Below are 13,817 nucleotides of genomic sequence, written 5' to 3'. Positions count from 1 at the left end.
AACTCTGCACTAGGAACTGATGTCACCAGGATGGGAATCGCTGCGGCTAGAAGGACTTTGCCCATCCTTATTTCTGATAATAAATCCTGCTACCGCTGCATATGGATGAATAGATCCATCAAAATTAATTTTGATACAACCTAATTGTGGGGGCAACCAAGACACAAACCAGTAAGATAGGCTTAAATTGAATCTTGACGCTACCTAGAATAGAAATAGCTACAGTTCAATCCAAACCACTACATAAGTGTGCCTTGAATGAGCAAAACGATGGACCCATCAAATTAAAGTTTCAGGTCTAGTCATCAAAATTTCTAACTGTAATTTGAAATTATCTCACTAGCCAACTCTTTTGAGCGTATGAAGGAACCAACAAAGTTGGACCCAGCACATGAAAACGGGGCCCAACCCAATCCAACCTCAAGCAGACTTTAGGTTATAATTCTGGTCATCGACTCCCGGGAAAGGGTAGAAGAGTGGAACCTATTATGGGGCATACAATGCATTACAGACGTATGATCATTATGCTTCAACCAGGTTATTCTATTCCACCTCTAGAAAAGAACTTAAAGTAAAATACTTAATAACACGGCGAGACATTTATACAAAACTTTCCCTAATCTTTCACGAGAGTTGGAAAAGGTTCAATCAAACATTCAAGCAGGCTCAACCCCCTTACAAAGGAGAAATGCTTCCTTCCCCTCTCTTGCCACATGCACAAATTACAACGTTAGAAAATGTAAAACATCATTTCCAAGGGAGGGATATAATACCAAAATCTTTTAAATTAGGGGAAACAAACGTAAACAATGATCGAGGACAAATACTTATATATATAAAAAAATATAATGAGGATAATGGTTTTGCTATCATTGTAAATAAACCATGCATGCATGCTGCTAGGGAAAGAAGAGCTTGGAGTAGAAGAGCTCGTTCCAAGTATCCTGAACACCAGGCAAGCACCAATGGTTGCAGTCGGCATAGGTTATAGGGTTCGCCAGTTGCTCTCGTGTTAGATTGTATGGCTGCTTCTTATAGATCGAGGTGTGTGCATCCTTCCGATATGCTGAGAGCTGGGTGATGTTGAGAATAGTGATGGGAACCTTTGAACTGCCTAATACTTCTCCTACCACCCCCATCATTCTTTTGCTAGAAGCGGAGCTCCAATATGTTGGATCAAAGATTGGAGTTGCTTCGCCATAGCAGCTACCGCCCAGCTTACCTCCCCACTCGGTACTCCTGCCACCATCCGGGTTCAGATATCGAACAGCTGACGTATAAGTAGCTAGTTTTGCTCTCAAAATTAACAGCCAAGAGAATAATTTGGTTAACTAAAAGAAAATATATTTTTTTTTAAATTTGATGGTAATTAAAGTGGTAAGGATTCTGAATTTGTCATAAGATCATAAGGCTTATAAACCTTGAAGGAGAAGAACAGAATAGGAAGAAGAAGAAACAGAGATGAAGAAGAAAACGTTTCAGAGAAAACGTTTCAGTCAGTGGATTAAAATATTCTCCCGTTACGCCGTTCTCGTCCACAGTAGTCTATTTAAATAGGTTACAGAGGTTGTTGTGATAAGAAACAGAATTTGTTATTTAGGTGGGATGCCGTTGGGGTTCAGATGGCCGATGACGATGGTTCCCACGATCGGAGGAATCAGGATCTTCAACATGCCCCCGCAAACTCAACGGGAGAGGGCGGACATTGAGTTTGGAGCGCAGACAATGGAAACGAGCCGTGGAGAGAGGCTTAGTCAGAGCATCGGCAAGCTGATCGCGGCTGGAGAGGAAACGCACAAGAAGTTGGCGTTGAGCAACTTTCTCGCGAACAAAATGAAAATCCAGTTCAATGTGCTTGGTGCGAGCATGATAAACGGGATTGGAGGAAAGGTAGGTGGCTCCAATATTATCACACCAGATCGTCGGAACTGGTAGCTTGGTGAGTCCCAACTCATGGAGCAAGTAGCCAAGCCATTGAAGTTCAGCAGAGCCATTGGCAAGAGCTTTATACTCTGCTTCAGTAGAGCTACAGGCGACAGTAGCTTGCTTCTTACAACTCCAAGAAATGAGATTAGTGCCAAGATAGATGCAATATGCACTGATAGAGCGACGATCATCCTTATCACCCGCCCAATCAGCATCGGTGAAGGCGTGCAACTGAAGTGATGAACACGGTGAAATAATGAGGCCGAAGGAGATGGAGGACTTCAAGTACCGGAGGATGCGTTTGACAGCTTGCCAATGGGATTGCAATGGGCGATGCATATATTTGCAGACAGAATGCACAGAGAAAGCAATATCAGGCCGAGTAATGGAGAGATACTGGAGTCCCCCAACAATGCTGCGATATAATAGTGGATCCTCAAAGGGAGTGCCATCATAGGCCGAGAGAGAACAATTGGAGGCCATTGGTGTCAAGCAAGGCTTAGCCAGATCCATGCGGCTGCGATGAAGAAGGTCGGCAATGTACTGACGTTGAGAAAGAAATAGACCAGAGGTAGTACGGAGGACCTCAACACCAAGAAAGAAACCAAGGTCCCCAAGATCCTTTACTGCAAACTCAGTCCGTAGAGAAGAAAGAAGAGAGGAGACCATGGCAGGATTGGAACCAGTGATGAGAATATCATCAACGTAGATTAAAACACAGAGCAGCCCAGTAGTGCGGCGAAGAATGAACAAGGAAGCATCCGCGGTAGAGGCAGCAAACCCAAGGGCAAGTAGGCGATCACTCAAGCGAGAGAACCACGCTCGAGGCGCCTGACGGAGACCATAGATAGATCTATGCAGGCGACAAACATGATCTGGGAGATGTGGATGAAGGAACCCCGGCGGTTGAGCCATGTATACTTCCTCAGCAAGATGACCATGAAGAAAAGCATTCTGAATATCGATCTGCCGGATACACCAGTTAGAACCGAGAGCAAGAGAGAGCACCAGACGTATTGTAGAAGGCTTTACAACTGGACTAAACGTCTCAGTAAAGTCAACGCCTTCTTGTTGATGATAGCCTTTGGCCACGAGACGCGCTTTATAGCGATCAAGGCTGCCATCAGCTCGACGCTTGAGTTTGAAGACCCATTTGCAGCCTACAACATTGTAGTGAGGACGAGCAGGAACCAAAGACCATGTGCCATTGCGTAAGAGAGCATCAAACTCGCGATTCATAGCCTCGCGCCAGGAAGAGTGCTTAACAGCTTCAGTGTAGCAGGAAGGCTCACGGAGAGCCAGAGTACTCAGTAGGGCCTTTGGCAATGGGTAGCGGATAGTGCCATCTGTTGGAAGACGTGGCTTGAACACATTGTTCTTTGCCCGGGTGATCATACCATGAGTGCCAGAGGAAGCACAAATAGGCACTGGCGGCGCAGTGGAACCAGAGAGGTCAGCAGCAGGGGGTGCAGGGTTGTCATCGGCGGGAGCCACCACGGTATGGACAGTGGTATCAGTGGGCACAGAGGATCTGAGAGAGGGCAACTCGCGAGATGCAGAAGTATGTAGAGAAAACGGAAGGTGAGAGGGAAGATAAACAAAGGAAGAAGCAGCCGGAGAAACAGGGACCTGCTTAGAGATGGCGAGAGGAAATACGGTCTCATCAAAAACCACGTGCCGAGAGATATAGATGCATCCGGTGACTAAGTGGCACACTTATAACCATGATGCAGTGGACTGTAACCAAGAAATAAGCATGTTTGGGAGCGATAGTCCATCTTATGGCGATTGTAAGGACGCAGATTGGGCCAACAGGCGCACCCAAAAACACGAAGAAAAGAATAATCTGGCAGCACGCCGAAGAGCTGTTCATAAGGGGATCGCTGTAACAAGACTGGTGTTGGAAGACGATTAATAAGATAAACAGCAGTAATGAATGCATATTCCCAGTAATGCAATGGAAGAGAGGCCCTAGCCAAGAGAGAGAGACCCATCTCAACGATCTGGCGATGACGCCGCTCGACAGATCCCATTTGATGATGGGAATGAGGGCAAGCTAGGCGATGTTGGATACCACAAGAAGCAAAATAGCGATGTAGGCGTCGGTATTCACCTCCCCAATCAGTTTGGATAGCCTTAATTTTCCGAGTGAACTGTCGCTCAACAAGGGATTGAAAACGGTAAAAAATATTCTCAACATCAGACTGCAGCTTAATAGGAAAAAGCCAGATATATTTGGTGCAATCATTAACAAAACTAACATAATAGCGAGAGCCAGTTGTAGAGAGGACAGAAGAAGGTCCCCAGACATCACTGAATATAAGATCCAAAGGTTGCAAAGATTTATGCACTGATTTTTTAAAAGGTAAACAATGGCTCTTAGCCATCACGAGGAGCAGTGTTTGAAGACACCAGACGGGGAACTCGGGAGAGAATCCGTCGAACAGTGGGGTAGGCCGCATGACCAAGACGGCGATGCCAATCATGGAAGGAAACACGAACACCAGCGAACGCCCATTTCGGTGGGAAGCTTGATGAGGAGGAGAAGCAGTACAGACCATTACGCAGAGGACCTCGATGCAGGATGCTCCCCAAGCAATCCTTAATCAGGAAATAAGAAGCATGAAATTCAAAAGAAACATTATTGTCCTTCGCAAACTGTTGAACGGACAGTAGATTCTTCTGGATATCAGGAACTAAAAGGATTTTATCAAGAAAGAAGGAGGTACGGGATGTGGAAAGAGTAGAAGAGCCAATACGAGAGATGTGCAAACCTGCACCATTGCCGACCTGAATCTGATCATCCCCAGAATACTCATCATTACGGATAGTGAGATTGTTCACGTCCGCAGTTAAGTGATGTGTGGCACCTGTATCCGGATGCCAATCAAGGGAAGAAGAGCTGTTAGATGCCGCAACCATCGCATGGGCAGAGTTCTGCACAGTGGGAGAAGAAGAAGAAACACCCTGCAGAGAAGGATCAAAACGACGATAGCATTGTAACGCACTGTGACCGAGTTTATTGCAAATTTGGCAGACAGGACGAGAGGAATGACTGCGTCCTCCAGAGGCATACTGGGACACAGGAAAATAACCACCATTTCCACGGTTGTTGCCACGTCCTCTAGAGCGATAAAAATGATTGTTGCCACGACGATTTCCAGTGCCATAGCCACGGAACAGAGAGGAGGAATGCCGAGTAGCAACGTGTGCAGATGGTTCAGTAACATCAGCAAGAGAAGAGGGCTGATTTTGGTGTATGAGGCGGGATTCATGAGTGAGAAGATGACAGTAGAGCTCCTCAAGGGATGGTGGATCAAGCCGAGTTGTGACAGATGTAACAAACGGATCGTAGTCCGATCCGAGACCAGCAAGTAAGTAGCTTTGAAGGTCATCAGTGCTTAACGAGTGACCAGCCGAAGCAAGTTCATCGAAGATTTTCTTCAGGTTGAGGAAGTAATCAGTGATAGAGAGATTACCTTTCTTCAAGCTTGCCAACCGGGTGCGCAATTGCACGACCCGTGCGCGAGAATGGGAAGCAAAGCTCCTCTCCAAGGCTTGCCAGACTTCATGGGAGGTGGTATATCCAATGATTTGGGCAAGAATACCTTCTGAAAGAGAGGACATAAGAGTGCTCAGGATAAGTTGATCCTGTTTGACCCATTGATGAAAGGCAGGATTGGGAATCCGGAAACTCTCTGACTCATCATTCGAAGACGAAAGTAGCCAAGGGGATGGCGCCTCGATTGATCCATCGAGGAAACCAAACACATCTTGTCCCCGGAAGTATGGAACCATTTGAGCCTTCCAAAGAAGAAAATTATCCCGGGTAAGCTTCACTGTAAGCATATGAGGGATTGCTGTGAAGGGTGGGTAAGCGACAGTTTCAGTAGAGGCTGCGGAAGGAGATTGCCCGGTGATCGACATCAAGACGTTTGTCAATCAAGCTCTGATACCATATAAACCTTGAAGGAGAAGAACAGAATAGGAAGAAGAAGAAACAGAGATGAAGAAGAAAACGTTTCAGAGAAAACGTTTCAGTCAGTGGATTAAAATATTCTCCCGTTACGCCGTTCTCGTCCACAGTAGTCTATTTAAATAGGTTACAGAGGTTGTTGTGATAAGAAACAGAATTTGTTATTTAGGTGGGATGCCGTTGGGGTTCAGATGGCCGATGACGATGGTTCCCACGATCGGAGGAATCAGGATCTTCAACAAGGCTAATGTATAGTAGTTATATTAAAAAGGTGCACAAAAAGTTTTTTTATATATATATATTTCAAACACTAGGTCATATTGGAGCAACTTTATTATTATGCTAATAAACCTCACCCCCCCTAATCTAATGTATAATGATTATATTATGCTAATATTTGTAACATCAATAATATATATATATATATATATATATATATATATATATATATATATATATAATGGAAAATACCAGTTTTTCATAAAAAATGACTTTTCTTTGTAAAGATAAATTAACTAGAAAAATCTTGAAATATCAAACTGAAGTTATCACAACCAGCAGTTTCAATGGACCAGAGTGAGTTGGACCTTAATGTGTCTTTTGTTTTGGACCCTCCCTAGGTTATTATGAATGGAGATGGCTTTACCTATAATGAGCAGGTGACATGGTTGTGAAGAAGACCCTGGTCTTGTTGGGATCCATGTTCTCCTCCAACCAGGTCACCATCCTCTTCAACACCAGCTGATATGCTTCCTCTGTTTCCATCATCTCCACGTCCGTCTCATCCTGATTCCGTCGCCTGTAAATCACGGCCATTTATATTGAAGGCAAGCAAAAGAAACTGCTGCAAAGAGATGGCAAAAGAAAGTTACACAATTTTCATCTTTTCCCCTGGTTTCCACCACGCATACGTGTTGAAGACCATAATATCAGCTTTCCTCCAACGCTCAGCTTGCTTTTCGATGGATCCAGAATATTCGTGAACTATTCTATCTGGCACCCGATGTAGCCGGGGATGGTCGCAGTTTGACGTGACGAGAAAGGGAGCCCAGTGGAACCTAATGGTAAGGTTGTAATCCTGTGAATGCATACAGATTGGTGACTACTTTTGACAGAGGTTCAGGTATAAATCTGTACTTGGGATGCTAAACGTTAATTACCGGAACAGTGAAGTGTTTCGTGGATTTCGTGTGTCTGGGAATGAAATCACGTAGGAGACATTTCATGGAGTTGAACTGGCCTCGAGTCAATGAATCTCCTACAAAGAGCATTCTTTTACTTCGAAGCCTTTCAAGCATAAATGTAGCATTGAAGCTGTAAGTTGAGAACAAATATCAAGTCATTCATAAGAGGGAGGGAGTGAATGGTATTACAAGAGCAAGCACGTTCAAACTATGATGATGTGCTCTTTCTTTTCCCCCCTACAGAGAGGCAGACAAAACGTTAGCAGCATTAATTAAAGCGGAGTGTTCTTTTGATATGTCGAGCCTCATTATTTAACCATTCTTCAATCTATCTGTTAAAAATAATTTACCAGATAAGAATAAAGGTTTCATAACATAATCAGTCAATGTCTTGATACTAATGACCTATTCAAATTGGAATTTTCAGCTAGAAAAAGAAAAAAAAATCAAATTTAAATTCGATTCAAATGAGTTATCTTTGCACAGTGGGAGGCTGAAGGATTTTAAGTAACAAAGGTACCCAAATATCTCACCTATTCTACATCTGAGATTAAGTAGTTTTCTTTTCTTTCAACATTCTCTTATTTTTCATCCTATAATACCCTAGTAGAATTTCTCAAAAAAACCATAGTAAAAGAAGAGGAGCTCATCCCTTGCTCCGCGATTTTTGGTTGACGGTGAGGGAGGTTGTTACATTCCAGGTTATGCATTTCACTGACTCACTTTCTGATTGCGAGTTTCTCAATTTCGAGTGGACTCGCGTCATCTTTGTCAATCATTTTGTCTTCCTTATCATAGAGCTGGCTAATGAGGTGGCCGACTGGGTGGCAGCATAGGAAGAGATGCCCGGAGCACTTTGGGACATTTTGTATTCCGATTCTATTGGGTATATTCGTACCGTGATGTATGAAATGCCCGTTTTTAGCCAAAAAATAATAATAATAAATAAATAAGAATCAATATCAGTCTGCACTTTGATATCACACCTTGGCAGGGAACACCCATGAGGCTGCCATCTCCAATGCAAATATGCGGTGTCAGGCCTTCCATAAGCTCGGCAGTTGGTCGTGGGATCGATGGAATGGCATTGTCTCTCGGTGTAAAGAGGCCTCGACGCCTCGTCGTAGACCCATCGGCCGCTGAACACGTCGCACCTCTCCATCCTTCCAACGGCAAATGGGACGCCGATATTCTTCTCAGTTGCCAATGCAGCCGTGTCTCCTTCCTGGGAAATTTTGGCCTGCGCCGATGTCGATGCTTCTTGTTCCCTGACGATGGGTCCGATCTCTTGGTACTTTATAAATGAGAGCTTGAGGATGGAAGTGAAGTCCACAGCAAAGAGCGTGGCTGCAAAGAAGATGAAGGATAGCGCAGCGAGGCAGATGGGGGAGGAGGGCAGCCTATTGGCGATGGAGAGGAGCTTCATCTGAACTTTTGGGGAGGGAGAGACTCTTGGTATGGGCCTTCTTGTCTGTTGGAAACTTGAACCATCGTATGAGGAAAGCGTGCCAGATTGGTATTCAGAAATCAGAGTCAGTGTATATATGGTTGGCAAAAGTTTCGTCCGGTTAATAAATAGATTTCCAAATTAAGGGAAAGAAATAAATGGTAGGTTTGCATAAAGGTGGTAATTCATGATTTGAATCCGACCCACAATTAAGATTTGGTTTGACATAAATAAATTTGGGTCATAAAGCATTTATTCGGCTGAACTTGTTTATTAGATGGGTTGGATTTAAGTTTAGGCCCTTAAATTGTTTAACCTATTTTTATTCATTTAATAATTAATTGGATCATGACTTAAGCTATTTAATTTATTTAAGATATATTTAATCGTTAACAAATTACTTAACCAGTTTTTCTCTAGTTTAATCCAACCCGCTTAACTCATTTATACCCATTTATTTCGTTTAAAACCCACTTAACCTATTAATCTGTTTAACCTAATTTGGCTTGTTTAATGAACAGGTTATATTGTCGGATCAAGTTATCTATTTAATAAACAAATTGAGTTCAAGCTGATGAACCTGATCCCCATCGAACCCAACACACTTCGATCCAATCAGATCCGATCTGGTGTGCAGGAAAGGGTGTATTAGAGTATTTATACCGGTAGTTGCGGGCACCTTTGGGGCTTTCTTAGGAAGGGAACGAGTAGGGCGTGGGGCTAATTAAGGCGAGAGGGAGGTTGTTGGGTTATTAAAGCTAGGCCAGAGGACGTCAACTGCTTCCCTTGACTCTTGACATCCAAATTTGGGTTGAACATTTGATTTAAATGAGCAACCAGGGCCCCTACAAATCTCTCCAACTCTCTCATACCCGTATATAGGGATTAGAGCAGCGAATATTATGGTGCAATGTGACTTTATAATAGTCACTGGTTCAAATCCCGGTACTTCTGGTATAAATTCTTAAAAAAAAACAAAAACAAAACGATTTAGAGGTGATGCTTTAATAAATTGCCATGAAGAAAATGCAAATATGCAGTACATAGATGTTAATGAAATTTCAAATTACAAATAGATAAAATAAATGCGACGGATCAACAAACACAAAAGTAAATCAAGGATCATGAAGAAAGTATCTACAAATAATCTTCTAAATTAAAACCCAGAGATGACGAGGAGAGTGATCGGAATAGCTCTCACAGAAAGAAGAGTTTGGTATACAAGAGTTCATTCCAAGTATCCTGAAGGCCAGGCAAACACCAATGGTTGCAATCGGCATAGCTTCTAGGGTTCGCCACTTGCGCAGGTGTCAAGTTGTACCGCAGCTCCTTATAAATCGAGGTGTGTGCATCCTTGCGATACAACGAGAGCTGGGTGATATTGACAACAGTAATAGGAACCTTTGAATCACCTAAAACTTCTCTAACAACTTGCATTATGCTTTTGCTGGCACCGGAGCCCCAGTATGTTGGACTAAAAATTGGTATAGTTTCACCATAGCAAGTCCCATGCAGGTCACCTCCCCAATCCATGCTCCTGCAATCTTCCTCCCAAATTAGATATGGATCCAGCAGCAGACCACAAGTCTCAAGCTAAATAGCTATGTTAATGATATGATATTCCTAACCATCAAATAAAAGAAAATTTGTCAATCTTTTAAATTGCGACTGATTAGATGTAGCTCATACTATTCCATAAACCAAAACTTCAATGGTAAAAGAAGTTCGTCAGTCAGCGAAAACATTAAGAGATAATGGCGCTTCGAACATTTAGGGTGACCTTCATCATTCATGGCAAATAATTGATAAAGGCGACACTACTAATGAAGCAAATTGTTGGGTCTATTAGGCAAAGGATTGGACTAGAGCTAGTTAGTCATGTATGTCCGGAGTTCACATCTTGGACCTCTTGGGAACGAGCTAGGCCAAGGCTTTGCCAATTGTGGATGAGCGAGTCCCCTTGGCGCTTCTAACCGTAGCAATCACCTATGGATAAAAAAATAATAAGAACCAAGTAGAAATGGCTCACCTAAAATGAGTAGGTGACATGCTCATGAAGAAGATTCTGGTCTTATGGGGATCCATGTTCTTCTCCAGCCAGCTCACCATGCTCTTCAACACCAACCGGTACCCATCCTCCGTTCCCATCAATCTGATGTACTTCCTCCCCCGATACCTTCGCCTGTAATCCACAATGATCGCTAGGGAAATTAAGCAGATTAAAGGAAATTGCAGCAAAGAGATAGCATGAAGGTGATGGACTCTGGAAAAAAAAAACAAATAAAAAGAATTACATAATCTTCATCTTTGTCCCCGTAATCCACCATGCATACGTGTTGAAGACCAAAATATCAACTCCCTTCCAATACTGAGCATGCCTTTCAAGGGATCCCATGTATTCATGAACCACTCTATCTGTCACTCGGTGCACCGAGGCATTATCGCAATTCGACTCAACAAGAAAGGGGGCCCAGTAGAACTCGAAGCTCGCATTGTATTCCTGCGTGCATCCAGGGGTGGTCAGTTCTGGTCGCAAGACATGATTCTCCTTCACTAGTTTTCCATGGAAACGCATAGTTTAGAGTACTGGATGCTAATTACCGGAGCGCTGAACACGGTATGCGAAGTATGGTGCCCGTGGGATTTGGAAAACTTGGGGACGGCATGCTGTAGGAGACATAGCAGCGACGTGTACTGACCCCGATTCAAGGAGTCTCCGACGAACAGCATTCGCTTCCCTCGGAGCCTTTCCAACATAAATGTGGCATTGAACCTGTAATTGGAGAAGAACCCAAATCATAGAAAAGCAGCGACTGATTTCTTAGGAGCTGGAGTACTTATAATGCAATTCCATATATTTGTAGCAGGATGTTCTCTTATGTTAAGCCATCACAAATTTAACGAACACACTGAACACTTTTCTGAGAACTGCTGCAATAATTAGTCCTTTTGATATTAAAAAGCCTCAGTATAATACAGTTTGGCTAAGATGGTGAGGATGAAGAGAGAGAGGGAAGAGAGGACCTTGGAAGAGAACAGCCATGAGGTTGCCATCTCCAGTGTTGGTACAACCTGTCGGGCCTCCCATGAGCTTGGCATGTAAACTGAGAGCTAATAAAACGGCACTCCCGCTCACGGTAGTGAGGCCTCGCCTCGTCATAGACCCACTCGCCACTGAACAAATCACACCCCTCCTCCATCCTCCCGATGGCGAATGGCACGCCAAGATCCTTCTCTTCGGCCGGTTCTACTGTATGTCCATGAGAACTTTTCGCTTCCTCACCTTGTGTTCTTGCTGGTTTTATTTCATCTCCTCTTTCCGAACTTTTAGATTCCTTACCTTCTGTTGCTGTTGGTTCTGCCGAAACTTCTTCGAAGATTTTGGCTTCCTCATCTTGTGCTAATATTGTTGGTTCGACTATAAGTTTATCAAAAAGTTTAGTTTCCTCGCCATGTATTTGTGTGGGACGGGGTTCTTCTTCGCTTTCAATGAGTAGTGGTTTGGATTCCTTCTGTGTTGAGTACTCTAACTGCTGGTATTTCTGGCATCCTTGCTGGAGAATTGATGTGAAGTCTACAGCATAGAGGATGGCTGCAAAAATGAGGAAAGAAAAGGTGATGAAATAGTAAGGACCGGCGTTCTTCCTACTGGTGATGGAGACGAGGATCTTCATCTGAGCGTTTGCTGAGAAAAAAAAAAAAAAAATCCTTTGGTTTGCTTTGAGCACCTGTGCGATGAGAAATTGAGAGAGATAAGGCTATAAATTGTTAACAAGCATTACAGCCATTCAACTTTATGCCTCCTCTCTCCCACAAGATGCTCCCAGCTAAGTAGCTAGAGTCCGGCCCACTTGCTTAAGTGAAACGATTTCTCTCCTAATGGGGAGATCGAGAGAGAGAGAGAGAGAGAGAGAGAGAGAGTTACTCTGTAGCCCTTTGCAGTTTAGGTTTGTTTTGTAGTGGGAATTATCTTGACTTCCTGTATGTGGATGAAGTTTATAACCTTCCACGCGTTGCACACGGCTTGCAGTCCGAGGTAAACCCTCCATGGTGCAAGTTCATTCACGTTTCACATAAGAGGAAAGAGGGGACCCATCAGTCTTTGTCGCTGTAATTAATCGCCTGATCAGTCTTCTCTTTATTCATCTATAGCTACAGTCGCCACCACATGGCCAGGACTAAAGTTAGTAGCAAGATCTAAATTTGTTCATAGAGTAATGCTGCGCCAAGGACTCCGTCCAAAAATACTTAAAACATTATCGGCCAATAACAATCTTTCCTATCCAATCTTATGACACCCTCGCTATGAACTCAATCGATGATGGATCCACAAGATTGATAAGAGGTTGTGACGCACACTAAGCTCGATACTCGTACCATCTATATGTATGCAAGGACCGACTTTGAACCTAGATAGCATCCTCTGATGCGGAAATATGACTTTAGGAGTGGACCGCTTGCATGGAGAGTGACTTGCAAAAAAAAAAAAAACAGTGGGTAATTGAATGCGAAGTAAGGTAGGTGGCAATGGTTGGGCCAAAATTTGGTGTGCATTTCCTGAGCAACTGCCTGTATGTATGTGAACCGGAAAATGCAACATGGTCTGAAATAATTTACCAAAAAAAAGCGGATAAGACGAGGCTGGATGTTTGGGCTGGCCATCGCCTAATTAGCTCTAGCTTCTTTAATTCTAGGAGTTGGTATCATGGGGACATGAAATAATTCGAATTTTGTCCATTTCGATATAGAATAGTCTCAGTTTCATCCGTTTCCTCAAATAATGTCACAGAGATGCACCCTCTCGTGCCATGACATTCTACCTTCCGGTGTTTCTTTTTATTTTTTTTATAATATTGTACCAGCACAGCTCAGTGAATGCTAACCATATATAGCTTAGGGACCACATAAAGGATTGGACGTTGCCAGGACTTGTTACATGGCTTGCTTCAGTTCTTCAAGAATCATTATATGTATAATGACATATGACCAACTTCTTCATCCAAAAAGGCCGGGTGCATGGCTTTGCCTCCCACTTCATCAAAAAAAAAAACATATGGCCAACCTCAGATAAGACCGCCCTCAGATGAGAATTAAGGACAAACATTTGTTATAGAAATATTAAATCAGTATTAAAATTTTCTCAACATGCATGAATGAATTTTGTGCTTTGCAGTTGTCCATATATAGAAAGGAGACTGCTTGCTGCAGCAAAATTTTGTCCCTGAGTGATCAAAAAAAGAATGGAATTAATGCTTCATCCCAGCACAGAGACATAAGTGCGTCA

The 13,817-nt window shown here is 43.2% G+C and overlaps 2 protein-coding genes across 4 annotated transcripts; both read right to left on the bottom strand.

Moving 5' to 3' along the window:
- Positions 1 to 226: 226 nt before the first annotated feature.
- LOC149752948 (putative xylan O-acetyltransferase 10) lies at positions 227 to 9,383 on the bottom strand. The gene is made up of 5 exons (XM_089924696.1): positions 8,073 to 9,383; positions 7,063 to 7,216; positions 6,775 to 6,980; positions 6,549 to 6,701; positions 227 to 1,239 (listed from the first exon to the last, which is right to left on the bottom strand). Exons 1-5 carry the CDS (start codon positions 8,510 to 8,512, stop codon positions 900 to 902), a joined length of 1,293 nt encoding a protein of 430 aa, XP_089780822.1. The 5' UTR covers positions 8,513 to 9,383; the 3' UTR covers positions 227 to 899.
- A 139-nt stretch (positions 9,384 to 9,522) lies between these two features.
- On the bottom strand, positions 9,523 to 12,599 carry LOC103717493 (putative xylan O-acetyltransferase 10). 3 transcript variants are annotated; one of them, XM_039124325.3, is made up of 6 exons: positions 12,459 to 12,599; positions 11,558 to 12,125; positions 11,135 to 11,306; positions 10,828 to 11,033; positions 10,563 to 10,715; positions 9,523 to 10,070 (listed from the first exon to the last, which is right to left on the bottom strand). In XM_039124325.3, the coding sequence occupies exons 1-6, from the start codon at positions 12,580 to 12,582 to the stop codon at positions 9,731 to 9,733; spliced, it is 1,563 nt and encodes a 520-aa protein (XP_038980253.3). In that variant the 5' UTR covers positions 12,583 to 12,599; the 3' UTR covers positions 9,523 to 9,730. The 3 variants fall into 3 exon arrangements, with proteins under 3 accessions (XP_038980253.3, XP_038980254.3, XP_089780821.1); XM_039124326.3 differs by having other exon boundaries at positions 9,523 to 10,156; positions 12,459 to 12,598; XM_089924695.1 differs by having other exon boundaries at positions 12,262 to 12,501.
- Between the last annotated feature and the right edge of the window lie 1,218 nt (positions 12,600 to 13,817).

The sequence above is a fragment of the Phoenix dactylifera genome, chromosome 8 (assembly GCF_051530095.1).
Source record: "Phoenix dactylifera cultivar Ajwa chromosome 8, Ajwa_hap1_PhDact_Kaust_v1.1, whole genome shotgun sequence".
NCBI lineage: Eukaryota > Viridiplantae > Streptophyta > Magnoliopsida > Arecales > Arecaceae > Phoenix > Phoenix dactylifera.
Note: the sequence above shows the minus strand (reverse complement) of the source record. Positions and strands in the feature narration are given on the sequence as shown.